This window comes from Hemicordylus capensis, chromosome 2 (genome assembly GCF_027244095.1).
Source record: "Hemicordylus capensis ecotype Gifberg chromosome 2, rHemCap1.1.pri, whole genome shotgun sequence".
Lineage (NCBI taxonomy): Eukaryota > Metazoa > Chordata > Lepidosauria > Squamata > Cordylidae > Hemicordylus > Hemicordylus capensis.
The window spans coordinates 242,636,610-242,656,221 of NC_069658.1; the positions used below are offsets into that span (position 1 = coordinate 242,636,610).

Here is a 19,612-nt window from a genome sequence, read left to right on the forward strand (position 1 = left end):
TTGATTCAAAGGTAGCAGCAGTAGCAGCCGCGGAGGCGGGGGAATGAAGCGGGCGGCAGGGAGGTATGCCGCCCGCTTACTTCAAGAAATATGGCGGCATTCTTGAGGGGTAAGTAAAGCCCCCCCCCGAACTTGTTTGGAATCCCCCACCCCAGTGCCGGACCGCAACTCCGCGGTTCCGTGCACACCCCTAGTCTCAGGGCAGCAGCCGAGAAGGCCCCTCCCTGTGTGGCCACCAGCCAAGCTGGTGGCAACTGGAGACGAACCTCTCCACATGACCTCGATGGGTGTTGGGGTTCATAATGAAGAAGGTGTTATCTTAAATTCCAGTTGCACAGGAATGCTGTTGCACAAGAGCATGAAGTGCACAAGTGCAATTGAAAGAAAATATTCCAAATGAACAAATAAAATTTAGGATATTATGGATGGATGGATTGATTGAGTGCCGTTAAGTCAGTGTCAACGCTTAGCGACCACATAGATAGATTCTCTCCAGGATTACTCCATGCCATATAATTCAAAGGATGTGCTGTTTATTAGGGAAATAATATATACAATTATACATATAAAATATAATAGGGAAATAGTACAGACAGAAGATTTAGAGCTGGTTGGCATGATCAACCGGCTCGTTGTGCCATCAGGGCAGGGATACTCCAAGATCACACTTGCCCCAACATCATTGTAGGACATCTTGACAGGCTGCCGTGATGTCCTTTAATCGTGCATTAATCTGAATCGCTCCTTTGCACACACTCCAAAATTTAAAAATAGGGTTCGAACAAAAAGAGAGGTACATTTCTCAACTTGAATACTCCCTGTGAAGAAACATACATGTAATGTAGAGGGTTGGAGAGAGTGAGTGAGCGAGCAGAGGTTGTCATGGAAACCATATGGAATGTTCAGGGAGGGATTTAAATAGTGACAGGTAGTTGACAGTTGAGAGTTGGACAGAACAGAAAGGGAGACTGATTCTGTGTTGTGATTGAACCAGGGGAATTGTTCAGCATTTGTGAGAGTACAGGTTCACATAAGAGACATGTATGCCAGAATTATACTGCAACATTTTGTTGCGGGTCCATACTTATGCACATTAAATTTGAGAAGTGGATCTCTGCTGCTTTTAGTGCAGTGTTGTGATGTGTTTGAGTAAACCAAAGTAACTCCATTTTACATAGAATACCAAAGCATCTCCAAGTTTGCTTAGAAAACCTAATTCTAACTTAAAGCAACCCCAGCCCAGCTCAGGCCAGCTCAAGGACACGGCCTCACATGATTATCTCTCTCCACTAAATTGTATCTAAAGAAACTTGGTTCTCACCGTTCTTTGCTGACAGTTAATAAAACAGGATGTAACCAAATAAGGAGTGATCACCAGATGAACAATGAATCATTCGCATGCGTACTAGATACTTAGTCCACCATTTTACTGCCACGTATACTATGTCAGCATCATTCAGATTGTCTGTATAAATGTAAGATGCACCTATAACCCATTTGTATTCAATGTGGAGCGTGAGCCCCATTGTCTACCTGCTTCTGCAGAGCATTAAACCAAGCCTCTAATTGATTCCCACTGTGTCTGTTTGATTGGCTTAAGGCGGACCCAGGGACGAACCGGTATTCACATCAGTTGGGGTCAGTGTGTTGGTGCTATCCAATGATACAGCAGGAGTTCAGGATGACCATAAAGCGATATCCTTTATAATGACTAACACACAGCCACTTTGATAAATAAACATTTTACTGAGGCATATTTATAAGCACAAATCATCAGTGAGCAAAAAAAAAATGGAAACTGAAAAAATTCACAGAATAAACACCAAGAGTTTGATAATCTTAAAGGAAGTTAAATATTCACATTAAACCTGAAGAGAGAGGCAGTCTCAATAATACTGTAAAACAGTGGTTCCCAGCTAGGAGCACACAACTCTATGGGGGTACTTTTAAGGCTTGTAACGGTTGAAAAGCGGTATATAAATATTGGTAGTAGTTCACAGTAGTATTCAGAGCTCTCCCTACTTACAGACAGTGATTACGATGCAGCTCTGTTGCCTCCTGATCAGAGGACTTGGCTATCACAGTCACAGGCTTACCTCCAGATTAAGATACTCATGAGTAGTGCTATCAAAATTAATGGGGCAAATTTAATTTTCTTGTTAATTTCATGAGTGGCAATCTGGATGTAAGCCAGTGAGTATACTAACTAATCTAAAGGCAGGATGCCTCTGAGTACCAGTTGCAGGGGAGTAATGGCAGGAGAGAGGGCATGCCCTCAACTCCTGCCTGTGGCTTACCAATGGCATCTGGTGGGCCACTGTCCGAAACAGGATGCAGGACTAGATGGGCCTTGGGCCTGATCCAGCAGGGCTGTTCTTATGTTCTTATGTCTGTCTCTGAATTGTAATATTTAGATTTGTGTGTATGTGTACTCATGCACTCTTGCTTTCTTGTTCTCTCTGAGGTATCTGATCAGAAGGTTTAAGACAGAAGGGTTATACTTTCCTTTAAAAGGTTGAAACCCCTTCCACCTGTAAAACATAGTTCTGGTGATGATAATGTGCATCATAAAGTTAGAAGGGGCATTATAGGCTACGTAGTCCGACCATCTCGATGCAGGGAATCCAGCAGATGGCTGTCCAGCCTGTCGACCTCCAGCAAGGGAGAGCCTAGGAACTTGGTTCCATGGTTACATTGCTCTTACCATTAAGAAGTTTCTCCTTAGCCATATTCGGACATATATCTGGGGCCCGACATCACTGATTGCCCTCCAGCTCAAGGCAGACTTGTAAGCCTCCAGATCAGACAAATGCAGAAGAGCTAAAGCTCCATATTACACTGAAAATCAATGTGGCTGTGCTGAAAGGTGAAAGGGTTAAACATCCCCTCCATAAGCTCCACAGGTCTGATCCCGTCCCACACCAGGGCTGAACAACAAAAACAGCTGGTGGACTACAACTCCCATAATCCGCAGCCACCGTGATCAATAGTCAGGGATGATGGAAGTTGTAGTTTAACAACAGCTAGATGACTGAAATTATGCAGCCCTGCCTCACACACATATACACCCCTGTAGGTGCAATTAACTGAAGCAGAGGTGGGGGCAGACAGGTAAGCATGCAGGGCCAAATGACAAATTTCATGTAACATGCAGTTTAAGGCTAGGCCTGACACTCTGCCTGGCTTTCTTTGATTTCACCGCTTTTAGGCCCTGTTCCAATCCTGATCCATTTCTTAAATGTGTCTCACACAATTTAGTATAAATGCTTTGCCGGGGAGTGGCGGGGTGGGGTGGGAGAATCGGCCAAAAAACAAAAATTAGCCCCAAACCCATGTGAAAGGCACTGCACCACAAATCCCAAATCACTTTGCCAGCTGGAGATGGGATGCCGGTGCTGGACTAGAGCCTGGCCTAGTAGTAGAACAAATACTGGTACAGACCGGCAGGCCCTTCTGTGACACACAGATGATCCTTGAGTAGATTCCTCTTTCTGTCTTTGCACAAACGGAGGCGTTATCAGGCTGCAAATACAGAAACAGGAGAATGAAAATTTAATGCAGCATCATGGAACTGTCACAATGGAAACATTAGTGCCCAGATTTCCCAACCTTGAATCCCCTGATTTTACTGGACTACAGCTCCCATCATCCCCAAAGGCTATTGTGGCTGCAGATAATGGGATTTGTAGTACAACATCTGTAGACCCAAGGCTAGGAACTCCTGTTTTATTATTTATACACTACTTTTTAACAAAAATCTGAAAGTGGTTTGCACAGCATAAGGTATGGAAAAAATGATGCCCTATCCCCAGATGGCTCACAATCAGAAGGGAGAAGCCAGCAAAAGCCACTGGAAGGATGCTGTGCTGGGATGAATAGGGACTATGGCTTTGCCCCTGCTAAATATAAGAAAGCCACCGCTTTAAAAGGTGCCTTGTAGTCCAGGTTAGCAGGAGATTCATGCCTTCTAGTATCTCAAACTGGAAGGAACTACAAGGACATCTGGAGAACAGCCCCTTGATTCAAGGCAAGACCATTCCCACACACTTCAGCCCACCTGACATTATTATTATTATTTCTTGTTTACACAGTCAGACAGGTGCTATTGACTGGTTTGTTTTATCCAGACATCGAGTCCTTCCCAAGGACCTGGGATGGTTGGATTTTATTATCCATATTGTTGCTGTTGTTGTTATAGATATCGTCGCAGAATATAGGCTGTTCCCAGTAAAGCTGCTTTTTGTAATTGGCCAATGGTGATTTCTGTGGCCCCTATGGCGTTGAGGTGCTCTTCAAGGTGTTTTGGAACTGCACCTAGGGCACCAATTACCACTGGGATTATTTTGATCTTTTTCTGCCACAGCCTTTCAATTTCAATTTGTAGATCTTTGTATTTTGTGATTTTTTCTATTTCTTTTTCTTCTATTCTGCTATCACCTGTTATTGCTATGTTGATTGTTTTGACTTGTTTTTCTTTCTTCTCAACTACAGTTATATCTGGTGTATTGTGTGGCAGATGTTTGTTTGTAGTCGGTAGTCCCATAATATTTTTACATCTTCATTTTCTACCACTTTTTCAATTTTATGGTCCCACCAATTTTTGGCTACAGGTAGCTTGTATTTTTTGCAGATATTCCAGTGTATTATTATTATTATTATTTATTATTATTAACATTTTATATCCCACTCTTCCTCCAAGGAGCCCAGAGCGGTGTAGTACATACTTAAGTTTTTCCTCACAACAACCCTGTGGAGTAGGTTAGGCTGAAAGAGAAGCGACTGACCCAGAGTCACCCAGCAAATATCATGGATGAATGGGGATTTGAACTCAGGTCTCCCCGGTCCTAATCCAGCACTCTAACCACTACAACACGCCGGCTCTCTCATTAAGCTGCATGCCACCTCCTAGGCCAGAGTGTGCTGCAGGGAGAAAGACGACACACAACAGAAAAGTGGCAGCAGGTCAAATAACTCCAAATGAAAGGACTTGAGCAAGTGGAACACTGGGTCTGTATGAGAGCATCCAGATGCTCTTCCCAGAGTGGCCCCATCCCCTAAGGGGAATATCTTATAGTGCTCACACATGTAGTCTCCCATTCCAATGCAAACCCTGCTTAGCAAAGGGGACAAGTCATGCTCATGCTTGCTACCACAAGACCAGCCAAGTCACATGCTTCAGGGAAGACAGAAACTTCACAGGGACACTAAGGCGTCAGGGTCAAATCCTTTCCTGAAGTCTAAGAATGATGGTCATTCAGACCCTGAACAAAGAACGAGTACTCTCTGTGAGGTCAGATGAGACCAAAAATGGGCCATCTGGATGGTTGGCAGAAAGTGTTCCCATCAAGGTATGCCCCAGATTATGGAGATCCTGGGAGCATGACATTTGGGCCAGAGATTAAAACCAAAACCAAAAAACAGAAGTTCTTTGTAATTTGGACACATTAGGAGTTGCAACTCTGTGTGCCAGGACTGCTGTGGACCCTGATGCTGTTAAGAACCAGAGGCTGTGCAAGCTGCACTACTGCCATCTTCCCCCTTCGCAATTGCAACAATAGGGAAATCACCAATCACCAAATCACTTGTGGAATCACCAATTCTTAGCCAGGGGGCTGCCTTTCGAGTCCACAGCAGTCCTGGTGCACAGTGTTACAACTGCAAATGTGTCTGAATTAGAAAGGACTTCTGCTTTGTTTAAGGCCCAAATTTGGCAATGCAGCATTACAACTCCGTAATGCTGTACATCATGTGGGCCATTCTTCACAGGAGATTAAGTCTGCTGTTGCAAGATCCCCTATATTTAGAAGTGGTTTCCCCTAGATCAGGGCTGCTCAACTTCAGCCCACCTGCGGATGTTGACCTACAACTCCCATAATCCCTGGCTACTGGCCACGGTGGCTGGGGATTATGGGAGTTGTAGTCCAAAAACAGCTGGGAGGCCTAAGTTGAGCAGGCTTGCCCTAGATATAAATACATCGACACTTACCCCTGGTTGAGATGTTACAGCCCCGCTCACTTGCTGCAAAGGGGAAGAAAAGAGAGGAAGTCAGTATCACTAGGTGCATTATGGGAAGTGGGGACTCCAGCCCTTTGTTTCCTCTGTGTTCTACACACACACACCCTCCTCATCAGGTCAGATCTGATTGTATAGATTTAGCCACAAGCCATTTCAAACCAAGCCAGCACTCACACAAACCAATCTGGCACTCACACACACAGAATGAACAATATTCTTAGGGGTTCACAACCTTGAGCCTCCAGAAGCTGTTGTACTACAGCCCCCATCATCCCCAGTCACAACAGCTATTGGCCATTGCAGAGATGATGGGAGCTATAGTCCAATCTGGACACCCAAGGTTGGGGATCCCTATATTATTTACTGAGATAAAGGATGCACCTTTTCCAGATCACTTCCCCTGGCCAGATCCGGATCACTTCCCCTGGCAGGCTTAGCCCTGCTGGCAATATCCCCAGCTCAGCTTCAGAACCAGCCTGAACCACTGGACACACATTGACACAACCACCCATTGGATTCACCTAATCCTGCCCCCCCCATGTGCCCCCTGTTGGAATAGCATTTCCAGGGGGATGGAGGTCACTCACTTGATGTTGTGCTGTAGCCCTTGTGCCATTTCCCTGTAAAGACAGATTCTAGAGTCAGAATTCCAGGTCAGCCCCAGACACCATGACATCCTACCCCACTGCACAGATCCAGAGGTGATCAATGCCCTCCCAGCAGATATTTTCCAAGCCTCTTCCTAACAGCCTCCTGGGCAGGAGATTTATTTATTGATCTAGCTAACTAGCTATTTATCTATCTATCTATCTGACGCGCTCTAACCCCTGGACCTTGGGGATCTGGCACATGGCCCCTTGCCCCCAAGGGACCAGGGGGCCCCCCTGCCACCACCCCACGCCTGCCCCACTGCACTGAACCACCAAATTTACCTTATTTTTAGCTGCCAATGTGCGTGGCTGGGGTGTGTGTGAGCCAAGCTGCGCACATTGGCAGCTAAAAATAAGGTAACGTTTGGCAGTTCGGTGCAGCAGTGGGGCAGTGGCAGGAGCCCCCCCCCCAATGCAGGGGGGTGTCCAGGTGCCAATTTTACCTAGGTGCGCCACTGCTATCTATCTATCGCCTGATATATACATCTCTAGATGGTGTACACAATCTAAATCACAAAATAAAAATAAAAACAATTAAAACACTTTCACAGAATAAAAACAATTAAAAACAATCCACAGAGTGAAAGAAAATAATTTCACAGGATAAAAACAAACAGTTCAAAACGGATTCTAATGTAAACCTGAGAAAACAGGTGTGCCTTAAGGGTCCTTTAAAAAAGAGAAGCCACAACGTTTCCACCAGGGTTGATGGTTCCATGAGGTGAAGTAAGTGGCCACCTCAGATTACTGGTAGGGATGTGCCCGGACCGGTCCGGAAGCCATTGAAAAGGCCTCCGAACCGGTCCGGACTGGTCCGGCCCTGGGCGGTTCGGTTCGGGGGGGTTGCTTTAAGAGCGGGGGAGGGTTTACTTACCTCTCCCGCCGCTTTTCCACTCTGGCCCCCGTAATTGTAGTAGTAATCGGGGCGGCAGGATACCTCCCTGCCGCCCCTTCGCTATTCAAAGCTCCCTAGCCCCTTCGCTATTCAAAGCTCCCTAGCTTTGAATAGCGGAAGGGGCAGCAGGGAGGTCTCTGTGAAGTGCGCATGCACGCACAGGACTCCTGGTTGCTTTGAAGAGCGAAAGGGGCGAAGGGGCGGCAGGGAGGTATCCTGCCGCCCCGATTACTACTACAATTATGGGGGCCAGAGCGGGAAAGCGGCGGGAGGGGTAAGTAAACCCTCCCCCGCTCTTAAAGCAACCGCCACCCCAGTGCTGGACCGCAGTTTGGCGGTTCCGTGCACACCCCTATCCTATATATCAAGTTAGTAGGATCTCAGGTTGCATATGATGGGGGAAACACTTGCTGGAGACTCTGGAGCGGCTGCCACTCAGAGTAGTCAATAGTAGGGCCAGTGGGCCAACGGTCTGACTCAGAATGGCAGCTTCTTATGTCCAGTGGCTGCTACTGCTCTTACGGGGATGGGGCTGTAGCTCAGTGGTAGAGCATCTGCTTTCCATGCAGAAGGCCCCAGGTTCAATCCCTGGCATCTCTAGGTAGGGGTGTGGAAAACCCCTTTCGGGAGCCATGGGGAGCTTCTGTCAGTCAGGGTGGACAATACTGAGCTAGATGGAACATATGGGAAGCTGCCATATATGGTGTCAGACCCTTGGTCTATCTAGCTCAGTATTGTCTTCACAGACTGGCAGCGGCTTCTCCAAGCTTGCAGGCAGGAATCGCTCTCAGCCCTATCTTGGAGAAGCCAGGGAAGGAACTTGGAACCTAGATGCTCTTCCCAGAGTGGCGGCTCCATCCCCTAATGGGAATATCTTACAGTACTCACATGTGGTCTCCCATTCAAATGCAGACAGGGCAGACCCCGCTCAGCTAGGGGGAAAAGTCATGCTTGCTACCACAAGACCAGCTCTCCTCTCTTGGACTGAGGGTCTGACTGTGTAAGGTAGATTCCTATGTACCTATACATGGGACCAGCTCTCTTTAGAGAGGAGAGCTGGCCTTGTGGTAGCAAGCATGACTTGTCCCCATAGCTAAGCAGGGTCTGCCCTGGTTGCATCTGAATGCGAGACTTGATGTGTGAGCACTGCAAGATATTCCCCTCAGGGGATGAAGCCGCTCTGGGGCAAGCAGAAGGTTTCAACTCCCCTCCCTGGCTTCTCCAAGATAGGGCTGAGAGCGATTCCTGCCTGCAACCTTGGAGAAGCTGCTGCCAGTCTGTGAAGACAATACTGAGCTAGATAGACCAATGGTCTGACTCAGTATATGGCAGTTTCCTGTGTTCCTAAGAGGTTAATCTACATGACGACCTGCACACCCACCACACAAATTTATTCCCTGTTTACTTACGGACATATAAGAGGACTCCGGCAAGCAGCAGAACGGCAGTCATGCTTCCCAAGGAAGCCCCAACAATGAGCCACATGGAGGCTGAAAAAGGGAAGGGAAAGAGAGAGAAGTTATTCAAGGAGGGAACCCAAGCAGAATCTTTCCTATTACGCAGAAGTCTGTATGTGTCGGAAGGAGGGGGGAAGCGGCTCAAAAACAGAGCCACGCACCCCCTGGGTCTGACGTGTGATGCTGGGGGCATGGCTGGGCGTGAGGCTATTTGATCTTGCTCAGGCCCGTAGGGAGGCCAGCAGTGGCCCCTGTTCCAGCTGCCAGCCACACCCCCTGCATCTGAGTCAGATGCAGGGGGCGGAGTTTTGCTCACAAACAGGGCTGCACACCCCCTTTCCGAGCAAATTCCCGGCCAGCACCACATTCACAGTGCGGCTGGGAGCAGCTCTCCCTGCTTAAAAAAGGCAGGGAGATGCTTTCCCGCGGCCAGGCTGGGAAGCCAGCGCTGGGCTAAGCTGCTCAAAAACAGAGCCGCGCACCCCCTATGTCTGACGTGTGGCACAGGAGGCATGGCTGGGGTGCGAGGCGCGGCCCCTGCGAGGCGCGGGCCGGGTTCTTTGAACCTGTTTGCACAGTGGTGGCTCCGCCCCAATCTTGCGGTTTTGTTTTTATGTTTGTTTTATTTTTATTTATTGTTGTTTTATGTAGGTTTGGGGTTTTTACTACTATAAGTCACCCAAGCAGCAGTGTGCTCACTGCGTGGAATAGAACTATTTAAACTAATAAAATAAAATAAATCTGTTCCTTCCCCTTAGAGCAGCATTTCCCAACCTTTTTCATCCCAAGGCACGTCTACATTAAACACAAATATACTGAGGCATACTGCCCCCCAACATACTCTTTGTGTGGCGGGGAGCACATTTTTTATTTATCTGAGCTCCCTTCCTCCTCTTTATTCTTATATAATTTTTTATTCTTATTCGTGGTCATCCCTCACGTGCATAATGCAAAAGGAGTGAGCGAGCCAGCTCAAAAAATAAAATAAAATAAAATGGAGAGCTTAAACTCGCTCCTTAAACACAGAGAAGGAGGCATCTTTCCTGGCACGTTATGGGGTGAGTCAGCTCAAGGAGGAGGGAGTTTAAATACCTTGCTTTTGGAGATGACCTGGAGCAAGTCAGTGTTGCCCAACAGTCGGTGTCTCACGGCACACTGGTTGGGAAACACTGCCTTAGAGAATGGGTAGGCAACCTTGGTTCTCCAGCTGTTGCTGAACTACAACTTCCATCATCCCCAGCCACAATTGTGGCTGGAGATGATGGGAGTTGTAGTTCAACAGCAGCTTGGAGAGTCAAGGTTGCCTACCCCTGCCTTAGAGGATTGTCAGAGCCCAAGATGACGGGACTGCAAGTGTTCTGGGACATCAGTTGCAGGGGTGTAGCAAGACTGGGGTGGGCCCTAAAGGAAAGAGTGAAGGTGGGCTCCTGTTCCCCACCCCACATTTTTCAGAGAGGCAGGAGGAGGAGAGCAGAGCAAGCTGTCACTCAGCTGGCGGGCCCCGGGGACATCTGTCCCCACGCCTTGTTCAATACTAGCTACACCTCTGATCAACAGCTGTCCAAGAATGCTAATCCATGAAGACACTGTGTCAAAAAGAGCTGGCCTTTTCTCCCCTTCAGGTTCTCACCAGGCTCCTCCCAGGCGAATATTGCAGGTTCCGGCAGGCTAGCATGTTGCACGTGGCACTGGTAGTGGTCCCGGTCTTTGGGGTCAATCTTGATGCTGAGCCAGGTGTGGTAGGTCTGGTCCGGGTTGGGGGCGATGCCCCCGCGGAAGGTGTCCTGCTCCCAGGGCTCCCCATCCTTCCTCCAAGTGGCATTTATCTCCTTGGGGTAGAAGCCATGAGCCCGGCAGGTCAGGGTTTCCAGGGCATCATAACCAGCTTGGCGTGTCACCTTCACCGTTGGGGGCTCTGCAGAGATGACAACATGGGCCAACGTTGCGTCTCCAGTGGCTGCTGAACTTCATCAGAATGAAGAGGCCCTACAGTCCTATCTGGATGTTATGATGTACCTACGGCCAGATGTCTGTACACACACGTACACACACACTTTGGAGAACTGGAGCATGACTTGTCCCCCTAGCTAAGCAGGGTCTGCCCTGGCTGCATTTGAATGGGAGACCACATGTAAGCACTGTAAGATATTCCCCTGAGGGGATGGAGCCGCTCTGGGAAGAGCAGAAGGTTCCAAGATCCTTCCCTGGCTTCTCCAAGATAGGGTTGAGAGAGGTTCCTGCTTGCAAGCTTGGAGAAGCTGCTGCCAGTCTGTGAAGACAATACTGAGCTAGATAGACCAATGGTCCGACTCAGGATACGACAGCTTCCTATGTCCGTATGTGTAAATCATTGTACCTGTGTTCATTTTTAAAGTGAACCTGCCTGGGCACAGACCCCTTGAAATGCAGGATACAGACAGGAAGCATACCGTGGTAGCTGCGTTCAACATAATGTGTGATCAACTGTATGTGCATACAGATCCATACCGGTGCATGCTGGCCACAGATTGTACGAGTGTACAGATGTCTGCACACTTGTTTGTGTGTGAATGCTGGTATCCATATTAAAAGTGAACCTGGATATAAGCCCCTGAAATGCATGGTACAAATTGGAAGTGTACTGCTGTACCTGCATTCAAAATAATGTGAATAGTTGTACACAGGGATGTATTTGTGTACAGTGTAAATAGACTGAAGGAGTGTCAAACAGAATGTGTGAATACGGTTTATGTGCAGCGTTTTTCATCCATGTGCAGAATGAGTTTTGTCCTGGGCAACAGTATCAAGGCAATGTGTGCACACAAACATTCAGAGTGGGGCCTTCCTGACTCAACCTGAGCAGGATCTAAAATTAACTGAGCGGACGTCCAAAAACATGTGAACACACACATACATGTACACCTTGGGGGGGGGGGGAGAAGGACATTGTAGAACTGGAAAAGGTGCAGAAGAGGGCAACCAAGATGATCAGGGGCCTGGAGCACCTTCCTTATGAGGCAAGGCTGCAACACCTGGGGCTTTTTAGTTGCGAACAAGGACGACTGCTGGGAGTCATGACAGAGAGCTATAAAATCATGCATGGTGTGGAGAAAGTAACATAACACTAGAAACCAAGGGGCATCCCATGAAATTGATTGCCAGGAAATCTAGGACCAACAAACAGAAGTACTTTTTCACACAACGCATAATCAACTTGTGGAATTCTCTGCCACAAGATGTGGTGACAGCCAACAACCTGGATGGCTTTAAGAGGGGTTTGGATAACTTTATGGAGGAGAGGTCTGTCATTGGCTACTAGTCGGAGGGCTACAGGCCACCTCCAGCCTGAAAGGCAGGATGCCTCTGAGAACCAGTTGCAGGGGAGTAACAGCAGGAGGGAGGGCATGCCCTCAACTCCTGCCGGTAGGCTTCCAGCGGTATCTGGTGGGCCACTGTGCGAAACAGTATGCTGGACTAGATAGATGGGCCTTGGGTCTGATCCAGCAGGGCTGTTCTTATGTTCTTAACACTGCTTATGTAGCCATCAAATCCCATCTAGGGGTGTGTACAAACCACAGTTGAAGCACTGTTTGGGTGTGGAGGACCAGGAGCTTTAAGAAAGAGGAGAGCAGGACCTTACCTGCTCTCCATTGCCCCATTCAGTTTCCTGCACGGCAGCAAGTACTCCTGTGCGGCATCAGCAAGCACATTCTAATTATTTATTCGATTTCTACACCGCCCTTCCAAAAATGGCTCAGGGTGGTTTACACAGAGAAATACTAAATCAATAAGATGGATCCCTGTCCCCAAAGTTAACTCCTGCTAACTTGGCAAAGAGGCACCTTTTAACGTGGGGATTATCTTCATTTAGCAAGGGGAGAGTAACTGGCCTATCCACCCCCAGCACAGGACCTCCAGTGACTGTTGCTGGTGTCTATCTTATGTCTCTTTTTAGATTGTGAGCCCTTTGGGGGATCTTTCTTTCTTTCATTCCTCTGTATAAACCACCCTGAGCCATTTTTGGAAGGGTGGTATAGAAATCAATGAGTCAAAGGACTCACAATCTAAAAAGAAACATAAGATAGACACCAGCAACAGTCACTGGAGGTACTGTGCTGGGGGTGGATAGGGCCAGTGTTACTCTCCCCCTGTTGAATAAAGGGAATCACCATGTTAAAAGGTGCCTCTTTGCCAAGTTAGCATCCACGCATGCACGGGAACCATTTGCATGGTCAGCAACACCATGCAAAATCTTTGATCCTCACCTGTCCTCAGCAGAGTCTTCTTCCCATAATCCAGGTGCTTCTGTAGCCAGCTGATGCATTCTTCCTCCAGGTAGCGCTTCCAGTACTGAGAATAGGCTATGTTAGCATCCCGCTTCGTCTTGGTAAATTGGGCTGCCACCTCAGCCGCCGTCCAGGTGAGGGTCTCCTTGTCAAAGCTGACAAAGTCCCTCCCATCGTAGGCGCACTGGTAATGCCCTCTTCTGCTCCCATCCTCACTCAGCTCACAGCCAAACATGCGCTGTAGTGTGTGAAACCCTGAAAGAGATGCACCCGCTGAGGACAGAGCCAGAGCAGGAGCGGATACTCCAAGGTCTGAGGCGGTCCTTTCATGAGGCAAGATGAGGCAGACATGGGAGGCTACTGTATACCGAGTCAGACCACTGGTCCATTGAGCTCAGCATTGTCTACACCAGGGCTGCTCAACTTCGCCCTCCTGCAGATGTTGGCCTACAACTCCCATAATCCCTGGATATTGGCCACTGTGGCTGGGGATTCTGGGAATTGTAGTTCAAGAACAGCTAGGGGGCTTAAGTTGAGCAGGCCTGGTCTACACTGACTGGTAACAGCTCTCCAAGCTTTCAGGCAAGCGTCTTCCCCAGACCCAACTAGAGATGCCAGGGACTGAATCTGGGACCTTCTGCATATCAAGCAGATCCCTACTAGTGAGCTATGGCCCCATCCCAAAGGTGGGAACAGAGGAAGCTGTTGGAGCCTTGTTCTAACTAGTATCATCTACACCAGGGATTCTCAACGTTGGGTCCCCAGATGTTCTTGGACTTCAACTCCCATAATCCCCAACCAAAGGCCATTGGGGCTGGGGATTATGGGAGCTGAAGTCCAAGGATATCTGGGGACCCAACATTGAGAACCCCTGGTCTACACTGATTGGTAGCGGCTCTCCAAGGTTTCAGGCAGGAGTCTATCCCAGCCCTGCCAGGGATTGAACCTGGGACCTTTTGCATGCAAAGCAAATGCTTTCCTACTGAGCTACGGCCTCATTCCTTACGGCTCAGGGGTGGATTACTGGAGCACCAGCAAGATGGCTACAGCACTGCCATCAGAGCAGCTCTTCGAGACCAATTTGACCCTTGAAGAGTTTGCAAGGAGTGCTTTCCCTCAAACTCCTGCAATGTTTTCAAGAAGCACCGGGGGAGAGAACAGGAGGCTGCTGACAACCTTCCCTCCTCACTTTGAAAGGAGGCTGGCCCTCACCAGGGTCATAGGAAGCTGTCTTCTACCGATTCAGACCATTGGTGAATCTAAGCTCAGTATTGCCTACCAGGGCTGCTCAACTTCGGCCCTCTTGCAGATGTTGGCCTACAATTCCCATAATCCCTGGCTATTGACTGCTGTGACAGGATTATGGGAGTTGTAGTCCAAAAACAGCTGGAGGGCCGAAGCTGAGCAGCCCTGGTACCGTGGCAGCAGATTCTCCAAGGTTGCAGGCAGGAGTCTCTCTCAGCCCCATGCTGAAGATGCCAGGGAGGGAACTTGGAATCTTCTGCATGCAAGCTTGCAGATGCTCTTCCCAGAGTGACCCCATCCCCTAAGGCTGGGCTGCTCAACTTCGGCCCTCCTGCAGATGTTGGCCTGCAAGTCCCATAATCCCTGGCTATTGGCCACTGTGGCTGAGAATTATGGGAGTTGTAGTCCAAAAACAGCTGGGGGGCCAAAGTTGAGCAGGCCTGCCCTAAGGGGAATATCTTAGAGTGCCCAGATGTAGTCTCCCATTATAATGCAAACCAGGGTGGACCCTGTTAGCAAAGGGGACAATTCAAGTCCAGCTCTCCTCCTGGATGGTCATTCCCCATAATCCCATTCAGGAAGTGTAGGTCTAGATCAGGGGAAGAGATGAGCATGAAGCGTTTTGCTGTCTCTAATTTGAGGCGCCAGAATGCTTCAAGCAGCCCCAGGCGAATTTTTCCCGGGGTGGTGGTGGTGGTGGTGGGTGCTTTAAAGGGAGGAAGGCAAGTCTTACCTGCCCCTCCATCACCCCTCTCTCCCGCACTGTGGCACTGTCCATATTAAATGCCACACCATGGGGCTGCAGGGCTGCTCCCAACCATCCGCGGATGGTGTGGACACCACCGTGTGTAGATGCCATTTGCAGGGTCAGCAACAACAGCATGCTGAGCACACAAATGGCATCCACGCATGTGGAGGTGCCATTTACATGCCAACTACTTGTTCAACTACAACTCCCATCATCCCCAGCCACAATTTATTGTGGCTGGGATCATGGGAGTTGTAGTCCAGCAACATCTGGAGGACCACAGGTTTGGAACTCATGATCTAGGTTACTAAAAGTTTGAGATGAGCATAGGTCCGCATAATTAGGTAACCTCGTCTTTAAAATGGCACGTGAAAAAGTAGAGGGACCGTTGTGCCCCATCTCACATTAAAATCACCACCTATTACCATAAACAAATGAGGAAAAGAAGCCTGCAGTTCAGTTATAGAACTTCCTAGTTTAGTCCACATCTCCTTAATCTGAGCATGAGGACACAAAAGAGGCAGGCATATGTTAAACAGCAAAAGGGCTGCTTGATTATTATTTATTTAGCAATAGCAATAGCACTTACATTTATATACCGCTCTATAGCCAGAGCTCTCTAAGCGGTTTACAATGATTTAGCATATTGCCCCACAACATTCTGGGTACTCATTTTACCGACCTCGGAAGGATGGAAGGCTGAGTCAACCTTGAGCCCCTGGTCAGGATCGAACTTGTAACCTTCTGGTTACAGGGCGGCAGTTTTACCACTGCACCACCAGGGGCTTTATTGATCATATTTTTAGATTTATTTGTCATATTTTTATACTGCCTGATATGTACATCTCTCGGCCGTGTACAAAATTTAGAATAATATTTTAAAATCAGCAGAGATTACAATACACGAAACAATTAAAACAGTAGCATAAAACAGAAAAGAGTAGCATAAAACAGCCAGCATGGCATAGTGGTTAGAGTGGTGGATTAGGACTGGGACGACCCGAGTTCAGATCCCCATTCAGCCATGAAGCGCACACTGGGTGACTCTGGGCCAGCTGCCTCTCTCTCAGCCTAACCTACCTCACAGGGTTGTTGTGAGGACAAACATAACCATGTACTCTGGGCTCCTTGGAGGAAGAGCAGAATATAAATGTAATTTTTTATAAAGAAACAGTAGCATAAAACAATGATTAAAACAAGTGAGATCGTCACAGACTAACACTCAAGGGATTGCAACTTAAGAGACCAAGAACTGAAGTGCAGTCGAAATGAGCATGTGCAGATCTCCACAGGGCCTGCCTCTCCCAGTCCCTGCTCCCTTTTACGGCACTTAATGAGAATGATGCAGAACTATCCAAATTCAGCTAACTTTACTACTACTGCTACTGCTGCCACACCACTTTCCAACAGAAGTTCTCAGAGAGGTTCAGGGGCGTAACTATAATAGGGCAAGGGGAGACAGTTGTCTGGGGGCCCACTACCTGGGAGGCCCACCCAGAGGCAAGTCACATGACTGACTCCCCCAGCCACGCACCCGCCCGGGCTTCCTTCAGTTGTATTTATCCTCCGAAACTGATGTGAGTGTTAAGACCTGGAGCTACCAGAACAGCAAGTCTTTCTCTAGTACCATTAAATGACTTGCATCACCCACAATTTACAAAACCTTTTAAAAATAATTTAGGATGATGCTCTATTGTGGCACATAGGTTACATATATATATAACTTCAGTAAGTGGGGGGCCCCATTTTAAAACCTTGTCTCTGGGCCTACTCCAACCTTGCTACGCCCCTGGAAAGGTTTACATCTAAAAAAAAGGGGAGGGGAAGTGGAGGCATCCATGGCATGTGTCCTGCTCACCCCCGCTCTGGTTGTAGCGCAGCTGCAGCCTCACCAGGCTCCCTCTGAAGCGCAGCTCAGCATTGCGGAAGTTCTCGGCGTTCTTCTCCCAGTACAGGGCATCCTCCTTCTCCACCGCCTCTGCCCACGGCACTCGAGGCAGGGCCTTCCTGGTGCTGATGTCGTAGTGCACAAAGAGGTGGTCGTTGACATACCCCACGGCTCCGAAGTGGGGCAGCTCCCGGTTGGGATCGTATACCCCCGTGTAGAAGAAGCGCAGGGAGTGCGAGGAGGAGCCTGCAAGGGAACAAGGAGGTGCCAAATTAGGGACGCAGAAGCTGAGGGCGCCCCAAAGTTACCTATGAGAGCTGGCCGCCTTCCTGTAAGGCAAGGCTGTTCAACGTTGGCCCTCCTGCAGATGTTGGCCTACAACTCCCATAACCCCTGGCTATTGGCCATTGTGGCTGGGGATTATGGGAGTTGTCGTCCAAAAACGGCTGGAGGGACCAAAGTTGAGCAGACCTGTATAAATATTAGAAGTTTGGGACCAAGGTGGTACCTCGAGATCTTCACACGTTCGAAGGGCTGCTGCACAGACGAAGGAGAGGATTTGAGCCCTCTGTTGCTCCTGAGGGCAGGACTACAACTAGGGTTACCAATAGTCCCTTATTAGCAGGGACGTCCCTTATTTCAGCCTAAAATTAACTTGGTAAAGAGGCACCTCTTAAAGTGGTGATTCTCTTTATTTAGCAGGGGTAGAGCAACTGGCCCTATCCGCCCCCAGCACAGTACCTCCAGTGACTGCTGCTGGTGTCTATCTTATGCTTCTTTTTAGATTGTGGACAGGGAGCCATTTGTGGACAGGGAGCCATTTTATTTATTTATTATTTCTCTGTGTAAGCCTCCCTGAGCCATTTTTGAAAGGGCGGTATAGAAATCCAATCCAATCCAATCCATAAATAAAAATAATATTGCCTATCCTTTATGGGACACCATTTGTCCCTTATTTTTAGCTAGTTGGAAGAACCTATGGCTCAGATCAAATCAGTTATTTTCACCAATAAGATTTAGATTTATAAGTTTATTTGGTCATTGACGAGCAAACATTTACAATAAACCAGTACGTATTTTACAAATAATATAACAAAACCTGGCCATAACAGAGATAATATCAGTTTCCACATTAGTTAAAAGGTAACTTAAATAAAATTCATCAGACCGGCCAGGCAAATTATCTAACATGGGAGATAAAAGTCTTAAACGGGGTTCCCTATAAAAATCACAATAAAGAATAACGTGTGAGGTGGATTCTATAACCCCTTTGCCACATGGGCAAAGTCGTAAAAATAGCTGAACTCCCTTAAACCTGCCATCCAATACTGCTGTAGGAAGAACATTTAAACGTGCTAAAGTGAGGGCTCATCTAAATTTAGGAAGAAGCACCTCATCAAAGTATTTAGCTGGTTTAAGATTAATAGCTTGACTCCCTAAGTATAAACCCTGCTTGAGCCATGCACCTTCTTGTTGAACTTCTATATCCAGGACACATTGCTTGACTAACTTCCTGGCTTGCTTTTTCACCAATAATGAAATAAATGTAATGGCCATGAGTAGTATTCAAAGAAAAATATCTTTTTCAAATAAATCATCTTTTTCAGCATGGCAGATGAGGTTATCAGTCAGTGCATGCTGCTGATTCACCAACTACTACCACCATCACTACTACCCCTAATTCAAGTTCTCCTTAGAGAAGTCTGCTGCTGTAGACATTTTCAACTCCTTTAATAATAAATAATAATAATCAACTTTGTTAGCCACCCCATAACAAATTGTTCTCTGGGTGGCTCACAGCAGAGGATTAAAACATACAACACATAACACATTAAATCATAACAGACAAAAAGGGTGAAAAGAAAATACAAAATACAATACAAAGCAACTTAAAAACTCATTTTAAAATTAGTTAAAAATCAGAACAAATCTTAAAATCAGAATTTAAAAGGCCTGGGTATGAACAAAAAGGTCTTTACTTAGTGTCTAAAAGAACAAAGTGATGAAGCCAGGCGAACCTCACTGTTTATGGCTATTCCATAAACATGGTGCAACCACCAAAAAGACCCTTTCCCTGGTAGGCACTTGCCTCACCTCATTAGGCAGTTACTCCTTCCCCTTCCCCCTCCCTACCAGAGGAATTGGTGGTTCTAGTTAAGTTCTAGGGTTTCTGTATTGGGGCCATTAACAAAAAAATTAACACTGACTGCCATATATGATTGGCTAACTTACCATTCTCCCAGGTACCAGGATAAATGAAAATCATGTAAGTGATAACTACATACAGTACTGCTACTCGGGCTCCCAGTTACCCCTGCATACTCCTCACCGCCTCATGCCCCTTGTATGGGCAATGAAATGCTGGCAACTACAACTAACTACAACCAGTGGGTTGCAATCACTACTACTACGAATATTTATAAACCACTCCTCAAAGTTCACAAAGCG

At 47.5% G+C, this 19,612-nt stretch overlaps 1 protein-coding gene and 1 non-coding gene across 4 annotated transcripts in view; one reads left to right on the forward strand and one right to left on the reverse strand.

Annotated features, from left to right (window-relative positions):
- LOC128347539 (class I histocompatibility antigen, F10 alpha chain-like) overlaps window positions 1–19,612 on the reverse strand; it is a 28,482-nt gene that overhangs the window by 5,510 nt on the left and 3,360 nt on the right. Inside the window, exons 2-8 of one of the 3 annotated variants that reach the window (XR_008317587.1) lie at window positions 17,135–17,410; window positions 13,263–13,538; window positions 10,649–10,933; window positions 8,971–9,051; window positions 6,604–6,636; window positions 5,987–6,019; window positions 3,442–3,522 (exon numbers count right to left, since the gene is read on the reverse strand). Coding sequence is in view for 2 of the 3 variants with exons in the window: in XM_053302460.1 (XP_053158435.1) it covers window positions 3,518–3,522; window positions 5,987–6,019; window positions 6,604–6,636; window positions 8,971–9,051; window positions 10,649–10,933; window positions 13,263–13,538; window positions 17,135–17,410 (989 nt within the window). In the remaining variant the exon portion in view is untranslated. Of the gene's footprint in view, window positions 1–506; window positions 3,523–5,986; window positions 6,020–6,603; window positions 6,637–8,970; window positions 9,052–10,648; window positions 10,934–13,262; window positions 13,539–17,134; window positions 17,411–19,612 lie in introns of those variants that run through there. The other 2 variants (XM_053302460.1, XM_053302461.1) reach the window with 2 other exon arrangements.
- On the forward strand, window positions 8,090–8,161 carry TRNAG-UCC (transfer RNA glycine (anticodon UCC)). Its single transcript has one exon. It is a non-coding gene; the product is annotated as a tRNA-Gly (tRNA).